The 23,489-nt window shown below is 40.1% G+C and overlaps 1 protein-coding gene across 1 annotated transcript; it reads left to right on the top strand.

Moving 5' to 3' along the window:
- The first annotated feature begins 1,494 nt into the window (after positions 1-1,494).
- tmc6b (transmembrane channel-like 6b) lies at positions 1,495-23,153 on the top strand. Its single transcript, XM_034688857.1, is given in 32 exon segments — positions 1,495-1,587; positions 6,483-6,620; positions 6,623-6,656; positions 8,453-8,580; positions 8,728-8,894; position 9,319; positions 10,381-10,545; positions 10,633-10,741; positions 10,815-10,905; positions 12,969-12,976; positions 13,735-13,781; positions 13,784-13,816; positions 13,819-13,980; positions 14,360-14,418; positions 14,420-14,488; positions 14,490-14,509; positions 14,511-14,561; positions 14,673-14,691; positions 14,693-14,816; positions 14,998-15,152; positions 16,976-17,154; positions 17,243-17,333; positions 20,337-20,434; positions 20,586-20,681; positions 20,765-20,840; positions 20,945-21,056; positions 21,059-21,077; positions 21,918-21,974; positions 21,976-22,092; positions 22,199-22,277; positions 22,406-22,492; positions 22,595-23,153. Coding segments are annotated over 31 exon segments (2,487 nt in total). The 5' UTR covers positions 1,495-1,587; positions 6,483-6,601; the 3' UTR covers positions 22,610-23,153.
- The last annotated feature ends 336 nt before the right edge of the window (positions 23,154-23,489 follow it).

Here is a 23,489-nt window from a genome sequence, read left to right as displayed (position 1 = left end):
AGCTTAAAAACACTGGATAAGTTAGACATGAACTCCAGCATGCAGCATTTCATCATTTTGGAAACTGACATTTGAGTCTAATGTAGGAGATGAGGCAGCAGAAAGGTTCTTTCCTCCACTCCACACAAAGGCGTTCAAGGTTTCCAGTTAACACTACTGAAAGAGAAAGATGAGACACAACGTATTTGGTGCTAGTTTTGCATGCTGTTACATGTATAGTTTCAATTCAGCTGAAACTTAGCTCTTTAATAAACTTTGAAGATACACCAACACAAGCGGTTGTATGTTACTCAGAAAACAATAATTCTATGCTGTATTATCATTAATTTTATTGTTGATTATTTTAAATTGATGGTGGTAATGTTATTATATAAGGATATTATCATTATTGTTTGTTGGAAGCATTATTATTAGTTTTATCTTTTTATGAACTGTTATGATTTATGAACTGTTCTTCCCTGTGTGGGGGGGAGGGGTGACAGTACCTATGTGTGTCTGAAAATCTGCTTTGTACACAGTGTGCCTTTAATTTTGCTGTTTTGTTCTGAAAATGATAAAATAATAAAAACATATATAAAGAAAAAACAGTAATGCAGTTACAATTTTGCTGTCCCTATTTTCCCTCTCAGGCCTGGAGGATAAATATTTTTTCAATGAAATAAAAGTAAATTCAAGATTCAAGAAAGCTTTATTGCCAAGTTAGCTTGCACACACGAGGAATTTGACTTAGTGATTGGAACACTGATATTGAACAACAATATAGAAAGGGCCATAATATAGCAATCTAAATCTAAATCCAAAATTCTGAATAAGAATATAATATCTGTTCAAAAAGTATAAATTATTATTATAAGATAAATAGTTAAAATACTCTTCTTTAAGCAGAGGCCCTGCTTGTATAATCAATGTTTGTACAACAGACATGGTGATAAAAAGATGAGCCTCTGATTGATGATGTTGTATTTAGTAAAGCCACTTTACAAACACCTCCCGCTCCACTATTCACTTGTTCTCTAATGCAGCCTGGGTGTGACCGCTTAGGGGCAGGAGAGTAAAGTGGAAGGGCCTGCATACTTTGTGTTAAGGTTATTATACTGAAGTTGTCACAGCACTGTTGTACTCTTACAGACTTCTTCTATCGTTATCAGGTGGTGCAGACTCAACATAGGTGCTGCTAATTGATAAATCAATTTGTGAGACCACAGCTGTCTCTGTGAGGTGACTTTTCAGTTGTGTCTATTGTTTCAGCACACACATACTGGTAGAGGGATTTCACTGATGAATAAGACTCAACCAAGAGAGGCAGAGTTACAGGGGTCACGCTGATATTACCGTATCAAAAGGAAAGGGTTATGATCCTGAATTAGTTTGAATTTTTTGTGTGTACTCATAACATAAATTATAGTTTCAAAGAGAAGTGAAGTTTATTGGTGACTGGAGGTTTCAATATGTCGTTTTGAGAGAACAGAAACCAAACACCCCTCTGAGGAAATGGTTTCATCCTCCACTGCTTGGTTGAGCGTGCTGACTATTTTGACTGCCATACGACAGAACAGAGACTCAACCGGTTTAGTGAGTCCAGAACGGGTGAGTGGGACTTTTGTCAGTCTCTGTCAGACTTTTAATTCATGTTTTCACCTTTTTCAGCTTCATCTCGAGTTTTTAAAAGAATAGTTTTGTTGACAGCAGCTGGTAAAGTTTGCAGGTACACTCGACAGCAGACAACAACAAACTAAAGTGGGTGATTTTTAAATGGAAAAAGTTGTATAATTATCATTTATATTCATTATTATATATTGTACTTTTCAATAGGTCACTGTTGAATGTGAGCGTGTTCTCCGGTGAATAGCTGTGTATTATGGAGTAAGGCAGAGTGATTGTTGTTGTGACTCGCCTAAATCTTCTATGCTTCTGCTCAGCCGAAACTGCATTCATGGAAACTTGTGAGGATAGAAGAAGTGTTTTGTTTCTAAGCACAGATGTTCTCAAGTTTCTGCACTGTAGCAGACTTTTAACCTGTAATTATAGTTTCTTTTTTTCTGAATGGAGGCAGGGGACTATGCAGTACTATGGGCCCCACAGTGCAGTAACAGTATAATGGTGTGTGTGCATGCATGCATGCATGGTTGTGTTAGAGCCACATTGTGTCTGCTTCTGTCTCCCCTGTTAGTAGCCTTTTGCTGCTCTTTGTCCTCTGTTGTCTGTCTTTAACTTCCCTGTAACACTTCTTTTCCCAACATACTTGTATGTCTGACACATATCATGAGGGTAGTTGTCTCAACTCATTTTCGTTTGTATAGCAGTGACACAAAGCCAAAACAAGATAGAGAATTGTGACATGAAAATACTGAAAATACAAATAAAATCAGTTTAAAATATAAGCAATAATAAATAAAATAAAATAAATACCAGAAAAATAAATAGAATAATTTAAAAGACAAGATAGAATAATATAGAATAAAATAAAATTAAAATTAACAGAAGAACAGAGACAGAAAATAAGAGCAACAGATAAAATGATACAAGACCAAAACAAGATAGAGGAATATGATATGAAACACTTAAAAATAAAAATAAATCAATAAACTAAAATTAAAATAAATACCAGAAATAATATAAAATAATTAAATAAAATAATGATAAAAGAAGAAGATAGAATAGAATGAAATAATAAAAATGACGCTAAAACAATGGTCTCACAAAGTATACAAGTACTTGTGTTGCTATGTTTACTGTGTCTGTGCCTGCTCTGTTGTTTTTCTCAGCACTGTGGGAACTGATTGTCCAGCATTTGTTGAAAGCTGTCAAAGCAGATATTCATTTCCACTCCTCCCTTCCTTTACCCCTCATATCTGCTGATATCTGCTGCCTGTTCACTGGAACATGTGTTGCATGTATATGATGATAGCCAGAGTTTATTTTGGGTCATGGATGCCTTCTTTGTCAACCCTATTTTTCCCAGGTTTACTTCTCAACTTCTTGCTTTTTTAAAGCAACCATGTTTTGTAAATAACTTGTAACCTAACATAAACCGTCTGTATTCTATTATCCCCCCCATATTTTACTTGGCAGTCGTGCAGCTCCACTGAGACCCCTGTCAGGCAGTGTTGAGTGTAGTCCCACCCACACAATATCCTGCTCCAGCTGTAGAGTCTCAGCGGACTGCTAGTTATCACATAAACTCCCTTACAAAATGACACAAAGAGTTCCCAAGAGGCTTAGCACAAAAAGTTAAAGAATGACAACCAGTCAGCCGTGCAGTGGTGCATGAAGCTTATGTTGCTGTTTCCCTCACAGCACGCAGAAACAGATCAGCAAAAAACAAATCTGTGGATTGGAGCAATGTGGGAAAGGTAATCTGATCTCATGAACATCAGGTAATGAGAAAAGTATGCTCAAAGAAGCAGATGTGTGCCGTAGATTGTTGTTGCAGGGCCTGGGAAGAGTAAACTCTAAAGGAGGATTAAAGTTGATGCTAGTAGACGGACATTTTGAGCTGTTCAGTCATGTAGTCAGAGCTGCGCCCTGCTACATATATGCAACTGATATCCTATTCACTCAAAAGCAGAACCTGAAAGATCTCCACCCTGAGCAGAAGTCTGGGTCTTTGTTGTAACAAACATATGGACACATGCTGATGTGTTGAGATGTTGAGAAATGAATCTATTTTAAGCTGTCACTCCAGCTGTAGAGATTACACAAACCAAATTGCTCCTTGGGGACAATAAAGATTTTCCAAGTCCACTAATGCTTTTCTCTGTAGTGGTGTCTATACGTTCACCAACCAAACTTTCCACTGTGGTGATTGTTAAGCAGTAGTTTTGTTGGTCGATGACATGGATATGAGTGAGGGGGCTGACTCAGCAAGACACAGACTTATGCATGCTCCTTGTTTCTGTCTTAATGAATGTAGCCATGTGCAGCTTGATGACTGGTGAATGTGAGACCAAGTAGCAGCTCTCTGTGCTGATCTATGCAGGGGAAATACTCCTTCTTACTGCAGAGTATGGAAGCCTTAAAAGTCCCTGTACAAATCTCAAGAGGGAAATTGTCACTAAGAGCTGGGTGCATGTAAACAGGATGTGCATCTGACTTCTTTTGTATCCTGAACTATTCTCGACTTGAACTTTATGAATACATAAATTAGAAAACTGTGTTTAAAAGCTAACCTCAACCTAGTGACGTCAGATCTTTAAATTAAGCAGCCACAGTTTTTAGCGTCTCCTCGGGAAGAGCTGCTCCTGGGTCACAGTTCAATAGTTACATTTATAGTCTTCCTGAAAGTAAAAAACAACCTTATGTTAAGTTTTTATCAAAAATAGAGCTCTCTAGTTTAGAACATGTTTTTGTTTTGTCATGTCACAACATCTAGATTAGCATGACCATTGATTACTTTACTCTTGAATTGTTATTGAGGTCAAGCTGTGATCATTTATTGCCCACTCTATTTTTATGCTGCATATTCTGACACAATGAACAGACAGCTTGAAACACTCCTTGAGTAAGCAGGGGGTAAAAAGTGAACGGAAGATATGTGTACTTTAATTCTCTTGCAAATCAAAAGATAAATCCCTTATGCATCAAATACTAAAAGATGAGTCTCATGATTTGTAAATCCAGTGACTTAAATACCTCGAAAATAACTTTTGTGGCACTTAAATGCAACAGTTATCTAAAAGTTAGGTATGCTTATAAATAATCTTACATGTATTATTGCCCCCTATGGCCCTAATCAAACCCAGATATACATAGAAAAAGAGAGCCATAGAGCAAGGGTTCCCAAAGTGTGGGTTGGGACCCCCTGGGGTGGTCGCGAGACACAAATGGGGGGTCGTGAGATGTCTTCCAGAAAGACATTCTTTCTAAAAATAGTATATTTGACCCATTATAGTAAAAAATATTGATAAAAATAGTAGGGATGGGCATTTCAAGCCAAAATACTATTCGATAATCATTGGTATCTATTCGAAATTATTCAAATAATTCCCCCCTCCACACAAACACACACCTGTCCCATTAACAGCCCATTTGGACGAGGTGCTGCTAGGAGCGGGCATCGACAGCGTCTGTCTTGATCTTTGTCTATGTTTCTGGGACGAAGCAGCATGACGTGTGTGTTTACATTTTACAGCCATGCTCAGTCTCTGGAAATACATGTGTAGTGGTGTTAGATTCAGAAATGGAGAAAATTGCTGCGACTGTCGCTCATGTTTTCTTCTTCTGCTGCTATTTAATGCAGTTAGCATTCATCTTCTTCGGTTAGCAAACAGCTTTAAGACGCTCTGTAGACACTGTCTGGCGGGAATATCATACTACAACCAGGCCCCAGTGAAAACAATGAAAAATATTCTACTTTTAAAATGAGAAAAAATTCAAAGTGACTCTTCGATTTTTACAAAGTAAATGAATATTCGAATATTTGAAAATCATTGCCCATCCCTATGAAATAGTTGCTAAACTTGAAATAAAGCCTTGAAAATAGAAAATGTAATGAGCCAGATGACTCCTAAGTTTAGGGTTAGTGAACAGGTAATTATCAAAAGCATCAGTAGCAGTAGGTTCATTGATAACAGCACAGGAATCACAGACACATGCTCATATAGGTAGGCAAATTTTCTGCAGACCAGCTAAATGAAGCCACATTAAATCACCCTGAGGGACAGCGGGGGGTCACGGGCTGAAAAGTTTGGGAACACAAACACGAAGGCAAGAAGCTACACTTCCCAATCCATCTGTTTAATGTTGTGTTCTGTCCCCTATGACGCATATAGTTCAACTTTAAGATCGTTTTTTATGGCTGTCTGAGGCGTCCAAAGAGCAGTCATTAACTGTGTTTGTAGTTGTAAAGCTTGTTTTATTCATCCACAGCTTTCTTCATCAAACACACTTGGATATCTCTGTAAAGGGATTATATAATCACTAATAATAAGAATCTGGATTCAATTCCTCTAATCCTAAAACTCCATTCATGTTTTATAACTTCTGTGGTTGTATCTGAAACAACAGGATGTACGCTCTCATTGATGAGGGTTCATGGGTTGTTGACTGAAGTGATGGTCTTTAAAAGAGAAACAAACACAACAACAGAAACCAGCATGCTTCCTCCAAACCTCCCGTATGACACAATGACTGTGAACGCTGACAATGCATCATTCTGCCTACGGGCATGAATATTCATTTGACTGGTGACTGTGTGACATCTGACTCTGACCACCGTCCTGGTCACAAGGTCACAGGGTGACAAAGGAGCTCTCATTGAGTCAGGACTTTTTGACGTAATACCAAATTCTCTCGAGTGATGGATGCACAAAATGTCAAAACACAAAATGTGTACAGTCCTCAGTTTGTTTCCTCATTGTGTTTTTCAGATGTGCAGAAGACAAGCAGTAACACGACAGGAGCGTTCAAATTCCAACAGAGTCTGCTGCTTTTTAACTCCCACTGCTCCGCCTCACCCTCTTTAACTCCTCCTCTCTTCTCAGGTAGAGGCATAAACAGCATGGTGGGAGGGGAGTGCAGGTCTGAGCTGGTGAGGGTGTGATCCCTCCACAACCGAGAGAGGACGTCTGGACTGCAAGACGTTCGGGGAAGGACAGGAAGAATGGCGAGGAATGTTAATTCTACCTGAGCTCCCCTCTCATGGAAGCTGGACTGGAGTGAGTGTTTCAGTCGTCGTTTGAGGCTTTTTTATAATTCTCTTATTTTCTTCTCCGAGTTTGTATCAGATTTCTGCTTTGAACTTTAGCTCACACTCAGCCGCTGTTCTCAACATGAAGGCCGAGCGGTTGGGAGGGGGAATAAGGAACTGAGATGACAGGATTAAATGACCTCTTTGATCATGCAGTGTTTTTACTGTTTTACTGTGCGTGTGTGTACAGCCTGTGAATGAGTGTCAATGTTTTCATGACATTAACTGCTTCTCTAGGCCCTCCTCTTCTTCTATCAGTGTCAAAGTCAATATAACTGGACTTGCTGTTGTTGTTTTTCTTTTGCTCTTAGTTTAAAAATCAGTGAGTTCATTTAGCTGTGACGTAAAATCCATCTAGACAGAACAGAAGAGGGTCTGACTGTGGGCGAACTGGGCTGTTGTGCAAACCAATGAATGAAAATACTGCACAGACTTAAGTCTGATTTCAGTTCCCCCATGAGACAACTGGCTGAGTCAGAGAGTCAGTGTTTTATCTATGATGTTGTCAGTGAGCAACTGAGCACTCTGGATCTGGTGATGAAGTCTTAAACAAACATATAAAGAATGTTTCCATGCTGTTGTCCTCTACATTCTAATACTTAGACTAAGCACTGAACAATACTGAGTACCCTCCAGAAACCAGTGCAATACAAATAAGTGAATATCTTTTTTTAACTGTTTAATACTCAAACTGTCCTGACATCCTTGAGATTTCACCCTGCTTTATTGTGTGTTTTATTCAGACTAATTATCTTTGATTGGAATTTAAACCTAATAATATACACTACCAGTCAAAAGTGTGGAACACCTTCTCATTCAAGAGTTTGTATTTATTTTGATTATTGTAAAACACTGTAGATTAATACTGAGGACATCAAAACTATGAAAAAACATATTTGGAATTATTTAATGAACAACAAAGTGTTAAACAAAGCAGAATATGTTTTATATTTTAGATTCTGTAAAGTAGCCCCCTTTTTCCTTCATGACAGCTTTGCACACTCTTGGTATTCTCTCAGTCTGCTTCATGAAGTGGTCTCCTGGAATGGTTTTCTAATTAACATGAGCCTTGTCAAGAGTTCATTTTGTAGAATGACTTGCCTTCTTAATGTGTTTGAGACCATCAGTTGAGTTGTTCAGAGGTAGGGTTAGCACACAATGAATAGCCCTATTTGACTACTGTTCTAATCCCGATTATGGCAAAACCAGATTATTTCATAGTTTGATGTCTTCAGTATTAATCTACAATGTTGAAAATAATTAAATAAATAAAAAACATTGAATGAGAAGGTGTGTCCAAACTTTGGACTGGTAGTGTATGTTGGGACAACAGGAAGGCAGATCAGGTTTCCAGCTGTGATCAAACAAAATGCACCTGAAATCCCTTATTTTATGCCGCTCTTAAAAAGAGGTAGCGGTCTACTATCATGACATGAGCTGTAAGAGGGAATGGCTTCTGTTAGTTAGGATTAAAAGAAGCCAGTCATTATTTCAGGGGGCTAAAAATGATAGATACTTTATTAATCCATTGTGGGAAAACTGCAGTGTCACAGCAGCTACAATCCAAGTCAGGACACAACATGAAATACTGGACAGTATTAGATTGGGTTATTGGCCTGTTTCTTATAGATACACAACATTGCATTATCTATGCTTTTCGATATTGGTATTGGTGATCGACGAACTCTACCAACCTGTGTTTCTAAGCCAGTTTCTTACTGTCTTTTGTGCCATTTTAAGTGTGTCCATGTGTCCGTCTTTTAGGAGCCCAATAGACGAGGACGGTGTTCACGACTCCTTCAGCCAGCTGATAGCAGAGCAGAGTCAGAATGGAGAAATGGACGCGTACGAGCTGCAGCAGATGCAGAGAGACCTGGACGAAGAGGGCCGAGGTACTTCATAGATGGATGTCAGCATGTGAAAGCTGGTTATGTGACATCCTAATAAAATAAAAACATGCTTCATTAAGGAACATATCTTGTTCATCATATATGTGTTCCCCTGCAATAATGTTTTCGTGTTTGTTTTTAATGTCACAGATGATGTCCCTTACCTGTCCAGCCCTGGACAGGACTTTAGGGGAAGGATTAAAGAGCGGAGGGACATGGATTGGGACGGTGATGAAAGAGAGGAAGACCCTTTCATAGGTGAACGATGGTCCTCGGCCACCATGAAGATCCTGTCCTCCATGCCCAGCCGCACCATGGTGAGTCCCGCAGAAGGGCAGTGATAATGCAGATTCAAAACATACATAGTGATAATCTTAGAGGATGGAATGAGTTAAGATAAATAGTATCTGGTTGTGGACACTTCATTGGAGTCAGACAGACAGCAGAAGACATACTGAACATATTATAATGTAACATCCGAATGATTTTATGGCATATTTTAACAGATTTTCATTTGTTCTAGAAGAGAGGGAAGCAGTAGAGACGATTATGTTTTAAGGGAATCATAATAATAAAAATCAGTCTGTGTTTTCACTGATTTGTCACTAAGTGTGGGTGATATCTTTTAGCTAAACTAACAGCAGCAGTGATACAGACTAACTTTACAGGCTGCAGCACAGGTGAGCTATGAGGCTGAGCAGTTGCATCGTACATTTTAACAAAATCTCAAACTCAACTGAGGGTTGAGAAAAGTTTTCACGCTTTCACCCTTTTTTCACCTAGTTTACAAAATAAAAAGCATGAATCATTCTTATCGTACTAGTTCTACCAGAAAAGATATACAGTTGTGCTCAAGTTTACATGCACTGACGGAATTTGTGATTTTTTTGGCCATTTTTCAGAGAATATGAATGATAAGAGAAAAACATTTTTTTCACTCATGGTTAGTGGTTGGGTGAAGCAACATTTTTTATCAAACAACTGTGTTTACTCTATTTATATCATAATGACAACAGAAACTACCCAAGAAACCATAAATTATCCCAGGGTATGTAAACTTATGAGCACAACTGTACATTTGAATTTTTTACAACATATGAAACACTAAACGTGTGCCTTGTTTAGTTGCTCTTGTTAACAGATTCAATAGTGCAACAGTTTCCCTACGAAGTCAGCTACTGTCTTAGCATGACCTGATTCAGAGAGAACATAAATAGCAGAGTGTTTCAGCTGAGTAGAGTTTCATGGGGAAGCAGTTTGATTGTCATCTTCCTGTCAGCGTCTGTGGCAGGTCAGGTGCTTGAGCTTGTTGTCGATGCAGATAGCTGTTGTCTGATTCCTTAAGCTGTTCCACATGATAGTTTATTTGCTGGGTAAGAAATCACTAGTGAGACATGACTGTTTATCTTTAAGTACTTCCTCTGTAAACAGACACATGATATAATTTACATCTACATGCTCTGCTGCTTTGAGGAACTAGTTTAGCTCGTCAAACTTTAAGCTTGTTTGTTTTTTGCATGTTTACTTTTTAATGTTGCAGCAAATGTCCTGTTTTTAGTCAGTGTAACAAACATTAATGAACACATATGAATTGTACTGAAAGCATTGTACCAGAATAGATTGAAAATCTCTGGGTTGAGTCGTGGCTGGTACCTTTGAAGTATCTGTCTCGCTCCCTTGTTCTGACCTTATGAAGATAATAAATCAAGTCTTTAAGAGAAGTTGGAGATTTCGGCGTTGGCAGAGCCCCTTTGAGGCTTTAAAAACTGATCCAGCTCTAAACAGGCCTCTTCCTTTTGTCAGGACGCAGCAGGGGAGCCATCATCTCTCAGTACTACAACAGAACCATGCAGCTTCGCAGACGCAGGCAGAGCAGACCTGCCATCAAAGACTTCTCTCGCTCTGCTAGACCGAGCATACTAGGCTATGGCATTGACCCAGACAGCACAGACGCTAATAATGCAGAAGGTGAGGGTGATTCCTGATACAGACATGAGAATGAAAATGTTGTGTTGACAAAGTTTCTGTAAGAGTTGCTGCCTGTGTGTGTTCCAGCGATTAAGAAAGAGCGTTTGGTGAACAACCTGCAGAACCTGTCGGTGGGCGACAGAGTGAGGATGCTCAGAGCGATGCCGCTCAGTGTGGCCGAGAAGCAAGAACTCAGGTGGGTGATCTCACTGTTTTGGATCAATCATGTGTTTGTATCTGTCTCAATATCTTTGTCCCTCTGTCACCAGGAGGCAGGCATTACAAAAGGAGAAAAACATTCGCACAAATTCTGGCAAGAAGATCCCCTGCTGCAGTCAACTTAAATATTACATCATCATAGTGAGTCACGTACAGCAATTCTACATTTCTTCCCTTTTCCCATAAGCCGATATTGAGTCCTTTAACTCTGACAGGGTCTATAGATACAGCACAAGTTTTTATTTGTGTTGATCAGACAGCCGCAGATATAAATATACACCGGTGCTGTCATCTGATTAAAATTTGATCGTGGTTAATCACAATTAATCACAGTTTTTGGATATCTTGTATTTTTCTTAAAATGTTTAAAACAATCCTCACGCCACAAATGCATAGAAAGCTATGAGCAGCCTTTTGCAACACAGCCCAGATAAGTTATTTAGGATTTCAGTGTGGAAACTCAATTTCAAGTGTGGCCCAGACCCCCCTGCCCCCCCCCCCCGATCCCCCTGCAGCCCTGGCAAAATGATCTGTGCCTAGCTCATCATGCTCACAACGAAGCATATGGAGGTGCCTATTGCACAACATTGTGTCCCAAACACAGGGCCCCTCAGACAACTATGTCTGCACTTTGCACAATTCTAGCCAGATGTTGCCACACACCCACAGCTTGAGCATAAACGCATGTTTAGTCTACGATCACTAACAGTGAGTTAAAAACAATGAAAGGCGTACCTGGTGCAGCACAAGGTGCCTGGTAAAATGTTTACTATCTTACTGTCGGCTCAAGTGACAGATCTGAAGTCAGATTGCTCATTTTAATGCATGGACTGCATCTCAGTGTGGTGAAGAGACAGATGTTTCACAATAGGAATCTGTGAGTCAATAACAAGGATAATTTGTTCCACTGCAGCTTTAGCTCTTACATTTCACTGATAATCCACAGAGCTTTGTAGCAGTGTTAATTTTGGCAGCTATTTTAGATTTAGTCTTAGTCTTAGTTAGTTTTAGTCACTTTTTAGTCTTTAATTTTTGGCAAAACATTTTCTCTCTTTAAAATTATTAATGTAGTCAATCAGGTATCGGTAACAGGGCTACCAAGTGTTCAAATAGTCAATATTTCCATCGGGGGGAAAATATGAATTCTGAATGTCCGACAGTCGGTCACTAAAGTTTTCGTCTCGTCATAGTCTCGTTTTTGTCATGAAAAAATGAGTCGTTGACGAACATTTATCATCATAATTTTCGTTAACGAAATGAACACTGCTGTGTAGAAACATCAAGCTTCATGAGCTAACAAAGTTTTATATCACATCATCACAGCGACCATAATGACCTGCTCACTCGCTCACTCCCTGCCACTTGTCATAACAAGCTCTGGTCTCTCTCTGCTCTGAGTCTGCATCATCGTTTTCATTAACAGTCCATGATTTTAAGGGCTAATTTAAGTATTTCAGGCTTTATAGGAATTTGCATGATAAGTGGGAATGTCTTAGGTTAAACATATGTTTAAAAAGGTCTCAAGATTAATCACATGCATTGATGTTGACAGCCATATTTACACAGTCTCTTCAAAATGTCCATTCAGGAGCTTTTTTAGTGGTGACAAATGAGCTTCATTGGGACACTGAGTTTGTCAGGTTGTCCTCAAATTGAAGATGTTATTAAAAACATTTTTAACACAGTGAAGACTTTTGTCCATGTTGGTTTAAAAGTTCCCTTTAAAGTTTGTGTTTAAAATACACAACAGACTTCTTCTCACTTGCCTTCCCTTTGAGATATCATAAGTACAATTCAACAACAGTGACTTAACCCTCCTGTTATGTTCGTTTCTCAGGCAAAGCAATAATGTTCCTGGGTCAATTTGACCCGGGGCATATTTAATTATACAAAAGCGTCAGAACCCCAAAAAATTCCAATAAACATTTTTGAATCTCATTGTTAACTCCATTACTAACCATTTAAATCAATATTAAGTGCAATGGTGTTCTTTAATTCTCACAGATCATGGTTTAATGAGGATAACTCACTCGTTTTTTCATTAAAATTCACGTTGCAACTTTTTTGTACACTGGAAAGACTTAAATATAAATAAAGCAGTTTTACATGACATACATTTTTGTTTATTTTATTTTGATTTATTATTTTTTTTTATGAAGTGATGTTGATAAATTAAGACACCTGTTCTGTCACATGCTGCCCAGATTTTTAGGTTATATTGCCTTAAATGTGAAATGAACCATTTTAATTTTATATGTTGATTTGACCTATTAAGCCAAGCAGAAGACGTTTCATACCGAAAAAATACTTAAAAAACATTTTTTTTAGACTTTTGAACTTTAAAAAGTGTCAATTTGACCCGCAACATAACAGGAGGGTTAACCTCAGTTTTCTTTATTGTAGCTGAGGTGACAGAAGGAAATGACTCACTCTGTTAGAGCAAAGGGGAGGGATTAGACCGTGTGGTTGTTTGTGTTTGGCTTGTATAGCTTATCAGATCTGAGTAAGGTGCAAATAAGTTAGTAAGTGGAGTTTCAGTAGCTGGCAAAGCCCTTTTTACACAATCACACCACTGACAGTCTCACATGTAGTCATGTAGTAGGAGTACACGTATGATTGTTCTGATTTATGACATCATTTTTTAAAGACGTGTAAGCTGATATCAGTTTTCTCAAATGATAATGAGGGCAGACACAAAAACAGCACAACACATACTTCTGAGCAGCTGTCACTGGGTGTCAGTGGGTATTTCCTGTAGGTGTTGTTAGCATGTAATCACTTTGTTGCTCAAGCATTCACTGCCCTGGGAGTGTGACTCATAGATGGCAGCTTCTCAAAAGCTAAACACAGACATATGCACACGCTGCCTGTCGTTGTACTGTTGTATTGTGGGTTGCTTTTTCCCATGTAACCATTTGATCAGTTAACATTAATCCATCTTCTCCCTTCCTCTCTCCTCCCAGGCGTGAGGCAGAGCTGGTACAGCTGGCTGTCCTTCCTGCACTCACTCCAGCTGTGGCGGTCGCACTGAGAGAGGTGAGCGGACGGTTTGGTTTGGAGTCCTCTCATACTTCCTTTTCCTCAAGACTTTACTATTTTTCAACATCTTCTTGTTCCTGGTGACGGGGGCATTCTTGGTGCTGCCTCAGGCGGTGCACCCACCAGCGCTGCCTGCAGGGGGACGCTCCTTCTCTGGGTTGGCGCTTTTTACTGGAGGGGTAAGCAAAGTGCACCATGTAGGCATGGTTTGCAACGCCTCCGCCCCCAGTTTGAAGAAAAGTGTCACCACATCCTGGCAGCTTTAGCCACTGCATGATGAGTTTCCATCTTAGAGTTTGCAGTCACACAGAAACTTATTAGTGAAGTAGGACATGTCTTTTTTCATTATATGAAAGCTTAAGTATTTATATTTAACAGATTGTATTTTTGCAATTTTTTTGTAACAAACTTTTAAGAGCAAAGAAGATCTAATCCCAGTATCTTCTTGTCTTAAACATGACTCTAAGTGATCTTCAAAGTCTTATTTGTCTTAATTTATAATGAATATGAACGTATTATTAATATGGATAAAATAATACTCTTGTCCCCCTTGTCTCAGGGCTATTCTCAGACTCGGTGATGTACTATGGCTACTACTGTAACTACACACTGCGTAAGAGCTTGCATGGAGGATTCATCTGTTTCCAATGAAACCAGACTGTACTGTATGTCCCAGCAACATTCTTTACAACATGCCGCTTGCGTACTCTCACCATCGGAGTCTCTTTCTTCATCACGTGCATCATTCTTGTGTACAGGTACAAACTGCCTCTACAAAAGAAAACGAAGCCAATGTCTACACACAAACTGTACCAACAAATGGAGTTAAACTGTATACTTATAAAGCGTGATGTGTAATGTCCCAACAGCATGTCAAAGCTTTTTGGCTCAGAGCTACAGGATCGACAACTCTCACAGCATCTTAGCCATGAAGGTCCTCTGCTCCTGGGACTTAAGGTCATTAAGAAAAACTCGTGAAGTCATGTCTGAGAATATCTGCACCCAGCTCAAGCGTAAACACACACACTCATTTAAATTGATTAAAGAAACATCCTCCTTTTAGCTCCCCCTCTGTCACATATTTGACAGGCAGAATATGAACACCTTGTGCTCCCTCTGTTTCTTCACAATATTCCTTAATCCCTAACTTCTGTCAACTCTCAATCGTCTCCTCGTCTTCTCCCTCTCTTCCAGGAGTGCTAGCAGAGGTGAATCATAAGCAAGTGAAAAACACTGCACGTCAGAAGCTGTGTAGAATGACGGTTCATGGCCTGGCGTGGGCTATCTGCATAGCGAGCACCATAGCCTTTGTGCTTGGAATCTACTTCTTCTCTGGTTACATGCACCAGGTAAAGTGTGTGGAGGGGTTATGGTCCACACTAAGCATTAAAATAATAATACATGAGTGTATTCATTTGTGTGTACATTTGAAATGTATGTAGCATCAAAAAGCAAATTTTCAAATACAGGAGGAGAGGCTAAAAGAGAGAGAAAGAAGATAAGCTTTAAATCAGGATCTGAACTGTTTTTGGGGTTCTCAAGATTTTTTTGTTGGCCTCCCTTTTTTTCTTTTCTTTTTTTTTAAGGTATTTTTTGGGGCTTTTTTTGCCTTTATTTGATAGGACAGCCGAAGAGAGACAGAAAATGTGGGGAGTAGAGAGTGGGGGAGACATACAGCAAATGGTCGACTGGCCGGGAGTCAAGCCGGTGACCTCTTGGGGCGGCAGTAGCTCAGTCCATAGGGACTTGGCTTTGGAACCGGAGGGTCAGTGGTTCGAGTCCCAGTATGTACGAAGTTTGTCAAGTGGACTGGTGGCTGGAGAGGTGCTGGTTCACTTGCCTGGGCACTGTCGAGGTGTAGTTGAGCAAGGCACTGAACCCCCAACTGCTCAGGTTGTGCTTGTTGTTGGCAGCATCCTCACTCTGACATCTCTCCCTATGTGAATGTCCACTGCATGTTTGTGAATAACATTGTATGTATACCAAAAAACTGTGTGTAGCATGACCAAAAATTTACACGAGTGTAAAAATTGAATTTTCCCCATGGGGATTAACATGGGGATCTTCTCGACTTAATTGACGTCAGCTGTAAAGTGATGGAGGGCAGGAGGCTGTAAGGGCTTAAACTGTAGAACTGGAATGGGACAGCACTTTGAGACTTCTCATGTGACCTGCATGACGTCACCAGCTCACCTTAATGATATTAAGAATATTTATTGCACAATTTTTACTTTCCTCAAATTCAAGGCGCTTAAGGGACTGACGGCCTGATTGTCATATCATCCAGACTCTTACCGTACAGACTGCTTAACCACAACATTTAAAATATATAAATAGGCTATATAACTATAAATATATAAATTATACTACATATGTGTGAAGGTGAATAGATTAAGGCTGTTTTCTATAGTTATACTTACAGGAAAACATTTTTACCTGTAAATTTCATTGCAACTTTCATGCGTCTTTTTTACTGTTGCACTTTTTAATTTCCATGTTACGGTTTTTGTTTACTCTTCCATGCTCGCGGCCTTCCCCTGGGAATCCTGTGTTTCACGTCACAATGCTATGAACTCTGGGTAATTCCCTTACGCTAAGTCTGCAAAAATGCCCACTTACTGAAAGGGTGCATAAAGGGCTCAAAAGGTCAGTGAGAGATCCCTCACACACCTGATGATTTGAGAGTGGGACAGCCCTAAGCCCTCACAGACTAGTCAGTGAGTGCTTGAGGGAGGACATTGAGATTGGGACTATAGCCTCTATACATGTGACGCTTAGACCGCTAGGCCACCAGCGCCACGACCTCACTCTTTTTAAGTAATAATTTGTATATGACACTAGATTCATCAGCTGCTTGGTTTGTCTTATATACAACAGAACCTTTGAACACCTCTTGCTGATTCTGCTGTTGTGATTTTAAAGCCTTTACAATAACTGTAGGATGCCAAATTGACAACTTGTGAGTCGCTTTTTTGGACAAAAGGTATCAAAAGAGAGTCTTTTTTTCTTCAAAGCAGTCAGTAGTTTAAATGAGCAGAATAACAGATATCTCTTCAAAATAAACTCTGTCAGCTTGAAGAAGATGGAAGAACACGAAAAGGAAAACATGTCATTGAGTTGTGTGCTGACATTTCTTATACTGATCTGTCTCTTCTCTCTGTCTCTCTTCCAGAACCTCAGACAAACATCACGTTTCACCAAGCAGAACCCCTTGTTGGATGAGGCCAGCCTGCTGGCTCTCCCTGTGGTAGTGTCCCTTATCAACCAGCTGCTGCCTGGTCTGTTTAACCTCGCAGCCTGGATGGAGGAGTATGAATCTCCATCTGTGCGCACATATGTTGCCATTGGCAGGTATGAGTTTATACATGTCAGAAATCTAAGAACGTGCAATAGTAACGGGAACTTCTGCTAAAATTGTGTTTGCTGTCTGCCTTTCTAGAAACTTGATGTTGAAAGTGAGCGTGCTCGGAGTGCTCTGCTACCATTGGCTGGGTCGAGTGGCTGGTGAACCTGAAAGTATAGGACTGAAGGTAACTGAAGGGATGAGACACACAGTCAGTCATAATAAGAGCTGTCAGAATTCTCTAAATGATACAGAAAGGAGCTTCTTTGCTTCCTTTATTATCCCCTTTAGCGAAGGATACTCTGGACCATCCTTTACTAAAGGAGAGGAGAAAAAATGACCCACAAGACTTTGCGTCAACATTATGTAAAGTGACACACCTCTCGGCTGTGCATGATAGAGCTGAAACCATTCCCTGAACAAGTAACTCGATTATTAATCATTTCCATTATAAAGCCAGCACAGGCAACAGAGTCCTCCTTCGTGTTAGTCAGTGTGCTGAAAGTTTCTTTGGAATTGATCCTGATCAATTATAGGAGACTGCAATGCTGATAAGTGTTGTGTATACCACGAACCCCGCCTTACCGTTAATCCTCCTGCCAGTACAGGAGTCACTTTTTTACCGTCTTTCTGGGACAGATGTTTTAGTTGTGTACCTGCCATATAGAGATCTTGAGACTGTAATTCATGCTTTTATTAACACGCGACTGGATTACTACAACTCACTGTATTTTGGCCTGAACCACTCACTCTTGCACCGCCTGCAGCTGGTACAAAACGCAGCTGCCCGTCTCCTCACTGGCAAACGCAAGCGTGACCAAATATCCCCTGTCCTAGCTTTGCTGCACTGGCTCCCGGTTGCTTTTAGAATAGATTTTAAAATTGTATTGTTTGTTTTTAAAGCTCTTAATGGCCTAGCCCTCAGTACCTGACCGAGCTTCTCCATTACCATGTCCCTGCCAGAACACTGAGATCGTCTAGTCAGTTGTTATTGATCACCCCCAAAACGAGGCTTAAAACCAAAGGGGACCAAGCCTTTGTGGCAGCTGCCCATCGGCTCTGGAACAACCTGCCCTGGCAGATCCGCTCTGCGGGATCAATTGAGGTTTTTAAATCATCTCTAAAGACACACCTCTTCTCCCTGGCTTTTAATCGAGGTTGAGTGGACATCTGGCAAAATCTTAATTAAATTTCAATTTATTTTATTCTATCTTATTTTATTATATATTTGCCCTGTGTTTATGTATCTTAGTATTGTATCTTTGGCATTGTTTGAGTTATTATTGTCATGTGTGCTGCTTTTGATCTGTAGGGGAGAACAGGGTTGGTTGTCACACCTTTTACTGTTTTGATGATTGCTCATCATCAAAACATCTTTCAATAGTCATTCCTACATTAAATTGAAGGTGTTGGCTTGAAATGTGTATCCCTCTCATTTTCCAACTCATTGTAACAAAGAGGCAATTAACTGTCAAAGACACTCTGACACATTGTGACAACCAACCCCATCACGGGGATGATTGTCATACACTATGGGGTTGGTTGTCACACACTATGAGGTTGGTTGTCACACACTATGGGATGGTTGTCACACACTATGAGGTTGGTTGTCACACACTATGGGGTTGGTTGTCACACAGTATGAGGTTGGTTGTCACACAGTATGAGGTTGGTTGTCACACACTATGAGGTTGGTTGTCACACACTATGGGATGGTTGTCACACACTATGAGGTTGGTTGTCACACACTATGGGGTTGGTTGTCACACACTATGAGGTTGGTTGTCACACACTATGAGGTTGGTTGTCACACACTATGAGGTTGGTTGTCACACACTATGGGGATGATTGTCACACATTATGGGATGGTTGTCACACACTATGGGGTTGGTTGTCACACTGTATGGGATGGTTGTCACACACTATGAGGTTGGTTGTCAAACACTATGAGGTTGGTTGTCACACACTATGAGGTTGGTTGTCACACACTATGAGGTTGGTTGTCACACACTATGGGGTTGGTTGTCACACACTATGGGGTTGTCACACTATGGGGGTTGTCACACACTATGGGGATGGTTGTCACAATGGTATTTCAATGGGAAAAATCTTTAAAAAAAAGGCAAGAAGGCAGAACTAAATTTGAAAGTTTAATTGTCCTGACAAGTGATAGGCCTACATAACTTAATGCATTTTAACATAAAATGAGCAAGGAACATGAACAGGAAACACATCTTTAGGTCAGCCTATATAACAACATAAAGAACAAAACAAATAGGTCTAACAATAATGGCCGACTCAACTAGGCTACATGCAGTCACTGTCTGAGTTACAGTGATGGTAAATGTAGGGTCTGCACACTCCAACTCATTTCACCATGCATGATTTTTCCAACATAGTGGTTGGTTGTTACATGTGACAACCAACCCGAAAGAGAATGTGACAACCAACCCCAACTAGAATTTTTTGCTAGCATCAAGGCTAACAACCATCTAACTACTTAGCTAGCTAATAAAAATCTAAACTATAGCTTTCCCCTCACACTTTGTAAGGGTAACACTTGTTTTGTTATAAACCCATCGTTTAAAAGCCTAGAAGAAAAATACCGAAAACACAAAAAGTCCTCTCACCTCAAGTTCAGCTGTCTTACTCTAGAGAAGACTATGTAGGTAAGCTCTGATCCCAATTCTGGAAATGTCCATACCCCAATTTGAGAGACAGTGCCCTCTGGTGGCGAGATATAACAAGTGTGCAAACCAACCCCATTCTCCCCTACAGCACTTTGGTCAACTCTGGTTGTTTTAAACGTTGCTCTGTAAATAAGGGTTGAGTGAGTTAAGTTGGGTTGAAGTTCTGCTATGTTTCCTCTCTTTCTTAAAGATAACTGAGACGTGTTTACCTGCTGCTTTTGTTGAGCTAACTTGACAGACTGACAACATTCAGGTTCTACTGTTATCTCTGTGCCATGCAGGGGTGTGTCAAGATTTTGAATGGAGTAGCACAAATATGACAGATTATTAGCATTACCCTCCCTGTCTTCACTCTCTACTTTAACAACTATCATTAAAGTGTTATATGCTATTGTATTACAGTGTATAACTGCACTGATGTTCTCACATATTGAATGTAAATAGTCTTGAAGATTGTTGAGTTGCTCAGTGTGGCTGTCTCTGAACTCTGTGGTCCTCAGTGCTGGGAGAGTTTCGTTGGCCAGGAGCTTTATCGTTTCCTTCTCATGGACTTCATTTTCACTCTGCTGGACACCTTGTTTGGAGAGTTCCTTTGGAGGTAGGTAATTCATAAAATGTTCTCTATCTTTTGTTTTAAAGCAAACAAATGTTGGTTATTTGTTATATTGTGAGCCTATAAAGAACAAAGACTGCTGTTAATTTTCTGGGTCTTGTTTGTTGAATGTAGCTTCCTTTCTTGTCGTCTTCAGGTTGTTTTCTGAGAAAGTGCTGAAGCGGAAGAGGAAACCTGTGTTTGATATCGCCAGGAATGTCCTTGATCTCATCTATGGACAGACACTAGCCTGGTACAAATCCTACTTTATAAAGTTATATTACATGAGGTCAAAGATTGTTTCTGGGTCGTGACAATAAGTTCTGTTTCTTCCAGGGTGGGTGTCCTCTTCACTCCTCTCCTGCCTACGGTACAGGTTCTCAAACTGCTGCTGCTGTTTTACGTTAAGAAGGTATTAAAATGGAAACACTGGAATGAAATACTCACAGCTTAATGATAACTTAAGGTCAAAGTCTCTTGTTAACCCTTTTTGCTCCTGTGTGTTTCCTCCTTCAGAGCAGTGTGATGAGGAACTGTCAGGCACCGAGGAGGCCGTACAGAGTCAGCCAAATGCACACAATGTTCATCTCTCTGCTTTGCTTCCCTTCCTTCCTCGGAGCCTCTGTGTGTGCACATACTCAATGTGGAGGTATACACACACTCTCAAACACACACACACACACACACACACACACACACACACAAATGATCCTTTCTTATTTTGTTCGTTTAGTAGATCAGAAACAAGTTACCTCACACATCACTTTCAACTTGTGTCAGTAGTCTTCACTCTTTTGGCTCCACATAAAGAACGATTCACAAGAAGGACAACCTTTTGAAAAATAAAGAAAGAGGCTGAATGAAGTCTGTTGTTGAGTGTATCAGGACTCTTGAAGTGCAGCCATTAACACAAACACGTAACCTTGCTCAGGATACCTGCAATCCCAAACTTGTCAGCCCACGACCCCCAAAATAGGTGCCAAAGACTTGAGACCCCCCCTGTCCCTCAAAGTGATTTAATGTGGCTTCATTTAGCTGGTCTGCAGGAAATCAGCCTTCCTGTATGAGCATGTGTCTGTGTTTCCTGTGCCGTTATGAATTAACCTACTGCTACTGATGCTTTTGATAATTCACTGTTCACTAACCCTAAACTTAGGAGACCTCTGACAAAAAGAAAGGCAGAAAACTCATTACATTTCTATTTACAAGGTTTTATTTCAAGTTTAGCTACTATTTTTGTTGATATTTTTTACTATAATGGGTAAAATGTACTAGAAAACATTCTGGAAGACATCTTAGGACCATTCCACACTTTGAAAAACCCCTGATCTAATGTACCTGTTCAATAAGAAGAACCCAGACATTACTGTGTATCCCACTGCAGCTTTACCCTTTAAGGTCAGGGCACGAGCACAGCTGTCCTCCCTTTTGTGACTTTGTGCTACGAGCAGTCTAACATAACAGCCCGAGGTGTGTCTTCCTTCCTAAGCATCACACCCTCCTCCTCGTGCGGACCCTTCCGAGGCTCAAAGCCATGTTTAAAGCTGAAAGGTCTGGGTGGAAGAAATGGAAAAAGATAATCCAAACCTCTCCCTGCTTGCCAATATTTACTCCTACCTGTTGGAACACCCTTCTTCCTGTTTGTGGGGCGCAGCTATCTTCCTGTGAGTACACACACAAGGCAGATCAGCGACGCAGTATGTGCTGTGGCTGTCATGGTGCCATCAGCTGGTTGCATTGAGCTGATGCGCTCTGTTCTCTTTCTTTCAGGATTGTCATTTACTTCCACACTCAGGTTGTGGATGGTCAGAGGAAGATCATCAACCTACTGCAGGAGCAGATAGAAAATGTAAATCATGCCTTCATATGTACAACTCTGGTTCTGAATCTATTAATTATAAAGACATTTATATAATCGCATGACAAATCTGTCATATCTGCCTCACCTTCCTCTTTTCTTTCCATCTCTCTGCTCAGGAGGGAGAGGATAAGAAGTTTCTCATAACTCGCCTACAGTCTGTCCATGAGCGAAAACGAACGCCTGCTCGGAGACTCACGAGTCAGGTCTGTCTTTGCTTCTCTGGAGTTTTTAAAACAGCCACTTCAATCTGACACTGAAAGTCTGGCCTCCTCTAACCCCAAGTGTTTGTTTCATTTCCCCCGCAGGACTCCAACTATTGAGATCCGACTCCTCTGAACGCTGAGGACTTGAGAAATCTTAATCCAGAGATCTGGGATATAACTGGAAGGACAGCTTGACTGGATGTTTTAAGATTAGATTTTAAAATTAGTGTTTGTGTAGAAGAGGCACAAACAACGTGGAACAGAAGGAGGAACAAAGCTGTCTGCTTTATACATCACGTTAACAGGAGAGAGACATTTTCTCAAACGTTAGGACGTCAGAATGATCTTTACAGTAAAACCTGAGGAGACTTAGAGCTGGTGTGTTCAGCTTTAAGATCTGGTCAGTCATAGATGCACTTTTCATACCTACTGTGAACAACATTTTTTAAGTGATTTTTATGTGTAAAAAATGTAAGTAGTGTACAAGTTTTATAATTTTTCAGTTTTTTAAAAGATAACTTTATCCGTATGTTTGTTGTAGGTGGATGTTGTTGGTGTGAGAACGATACTGTGTTGTGTTTTTACATCTTTCTCAGTGTTTTAAGGGTGATCATGATCGCTATGATGTCATGCTTTTATTATTAAATTATGTATCATCGTACCTGCATGTATTTGTTTCATTCATGCCTTAGAACAGGGGTTCCCACACTTTTTGGCCCGAGACCCCCAAAATATAGGTGCCAAAGACTCACGAACCTCACTGTCCCTCAAAGTGATTAAATGTGGCTTCATTTAGCTGGTCTGCAGAAAATGACCCTACCTATATGAGCATGTGTCTGTGTTTCTTTTGCTGTTATGAATTAACCTGCTGCTACTGATGCTTTAGATCATTAACTGTTCACTTACCCTAAACTTAGGAGTCATTTGGCAAAAAGAAAGGCAGAATACTCATTACATTTTCTATTTTCAAGGTTTTATTTCAAATTTAGCTACTATT

Source organism: Notolabrus celidotus, chromosome 7 (assembly GCF_009762535.1).
Source record: "Notolabrus celidotus isolate fNotCel1 chromosome 7, fNotCel1.pri, whole genome shotgun sequence".
Classification (NCBI taxonomy): domain Eukaryota; kingdom Metazoa; phylum Chordata; class Actinopteri; order Labriformes; family Labridae; genus Notolabrus; species Notolabrus celidotus.
The sequence above is the reverse complement of the archived record's forward strand: the minus strand, read 5'-3'. Positions and strand labels throughout refer to the sequence as shown.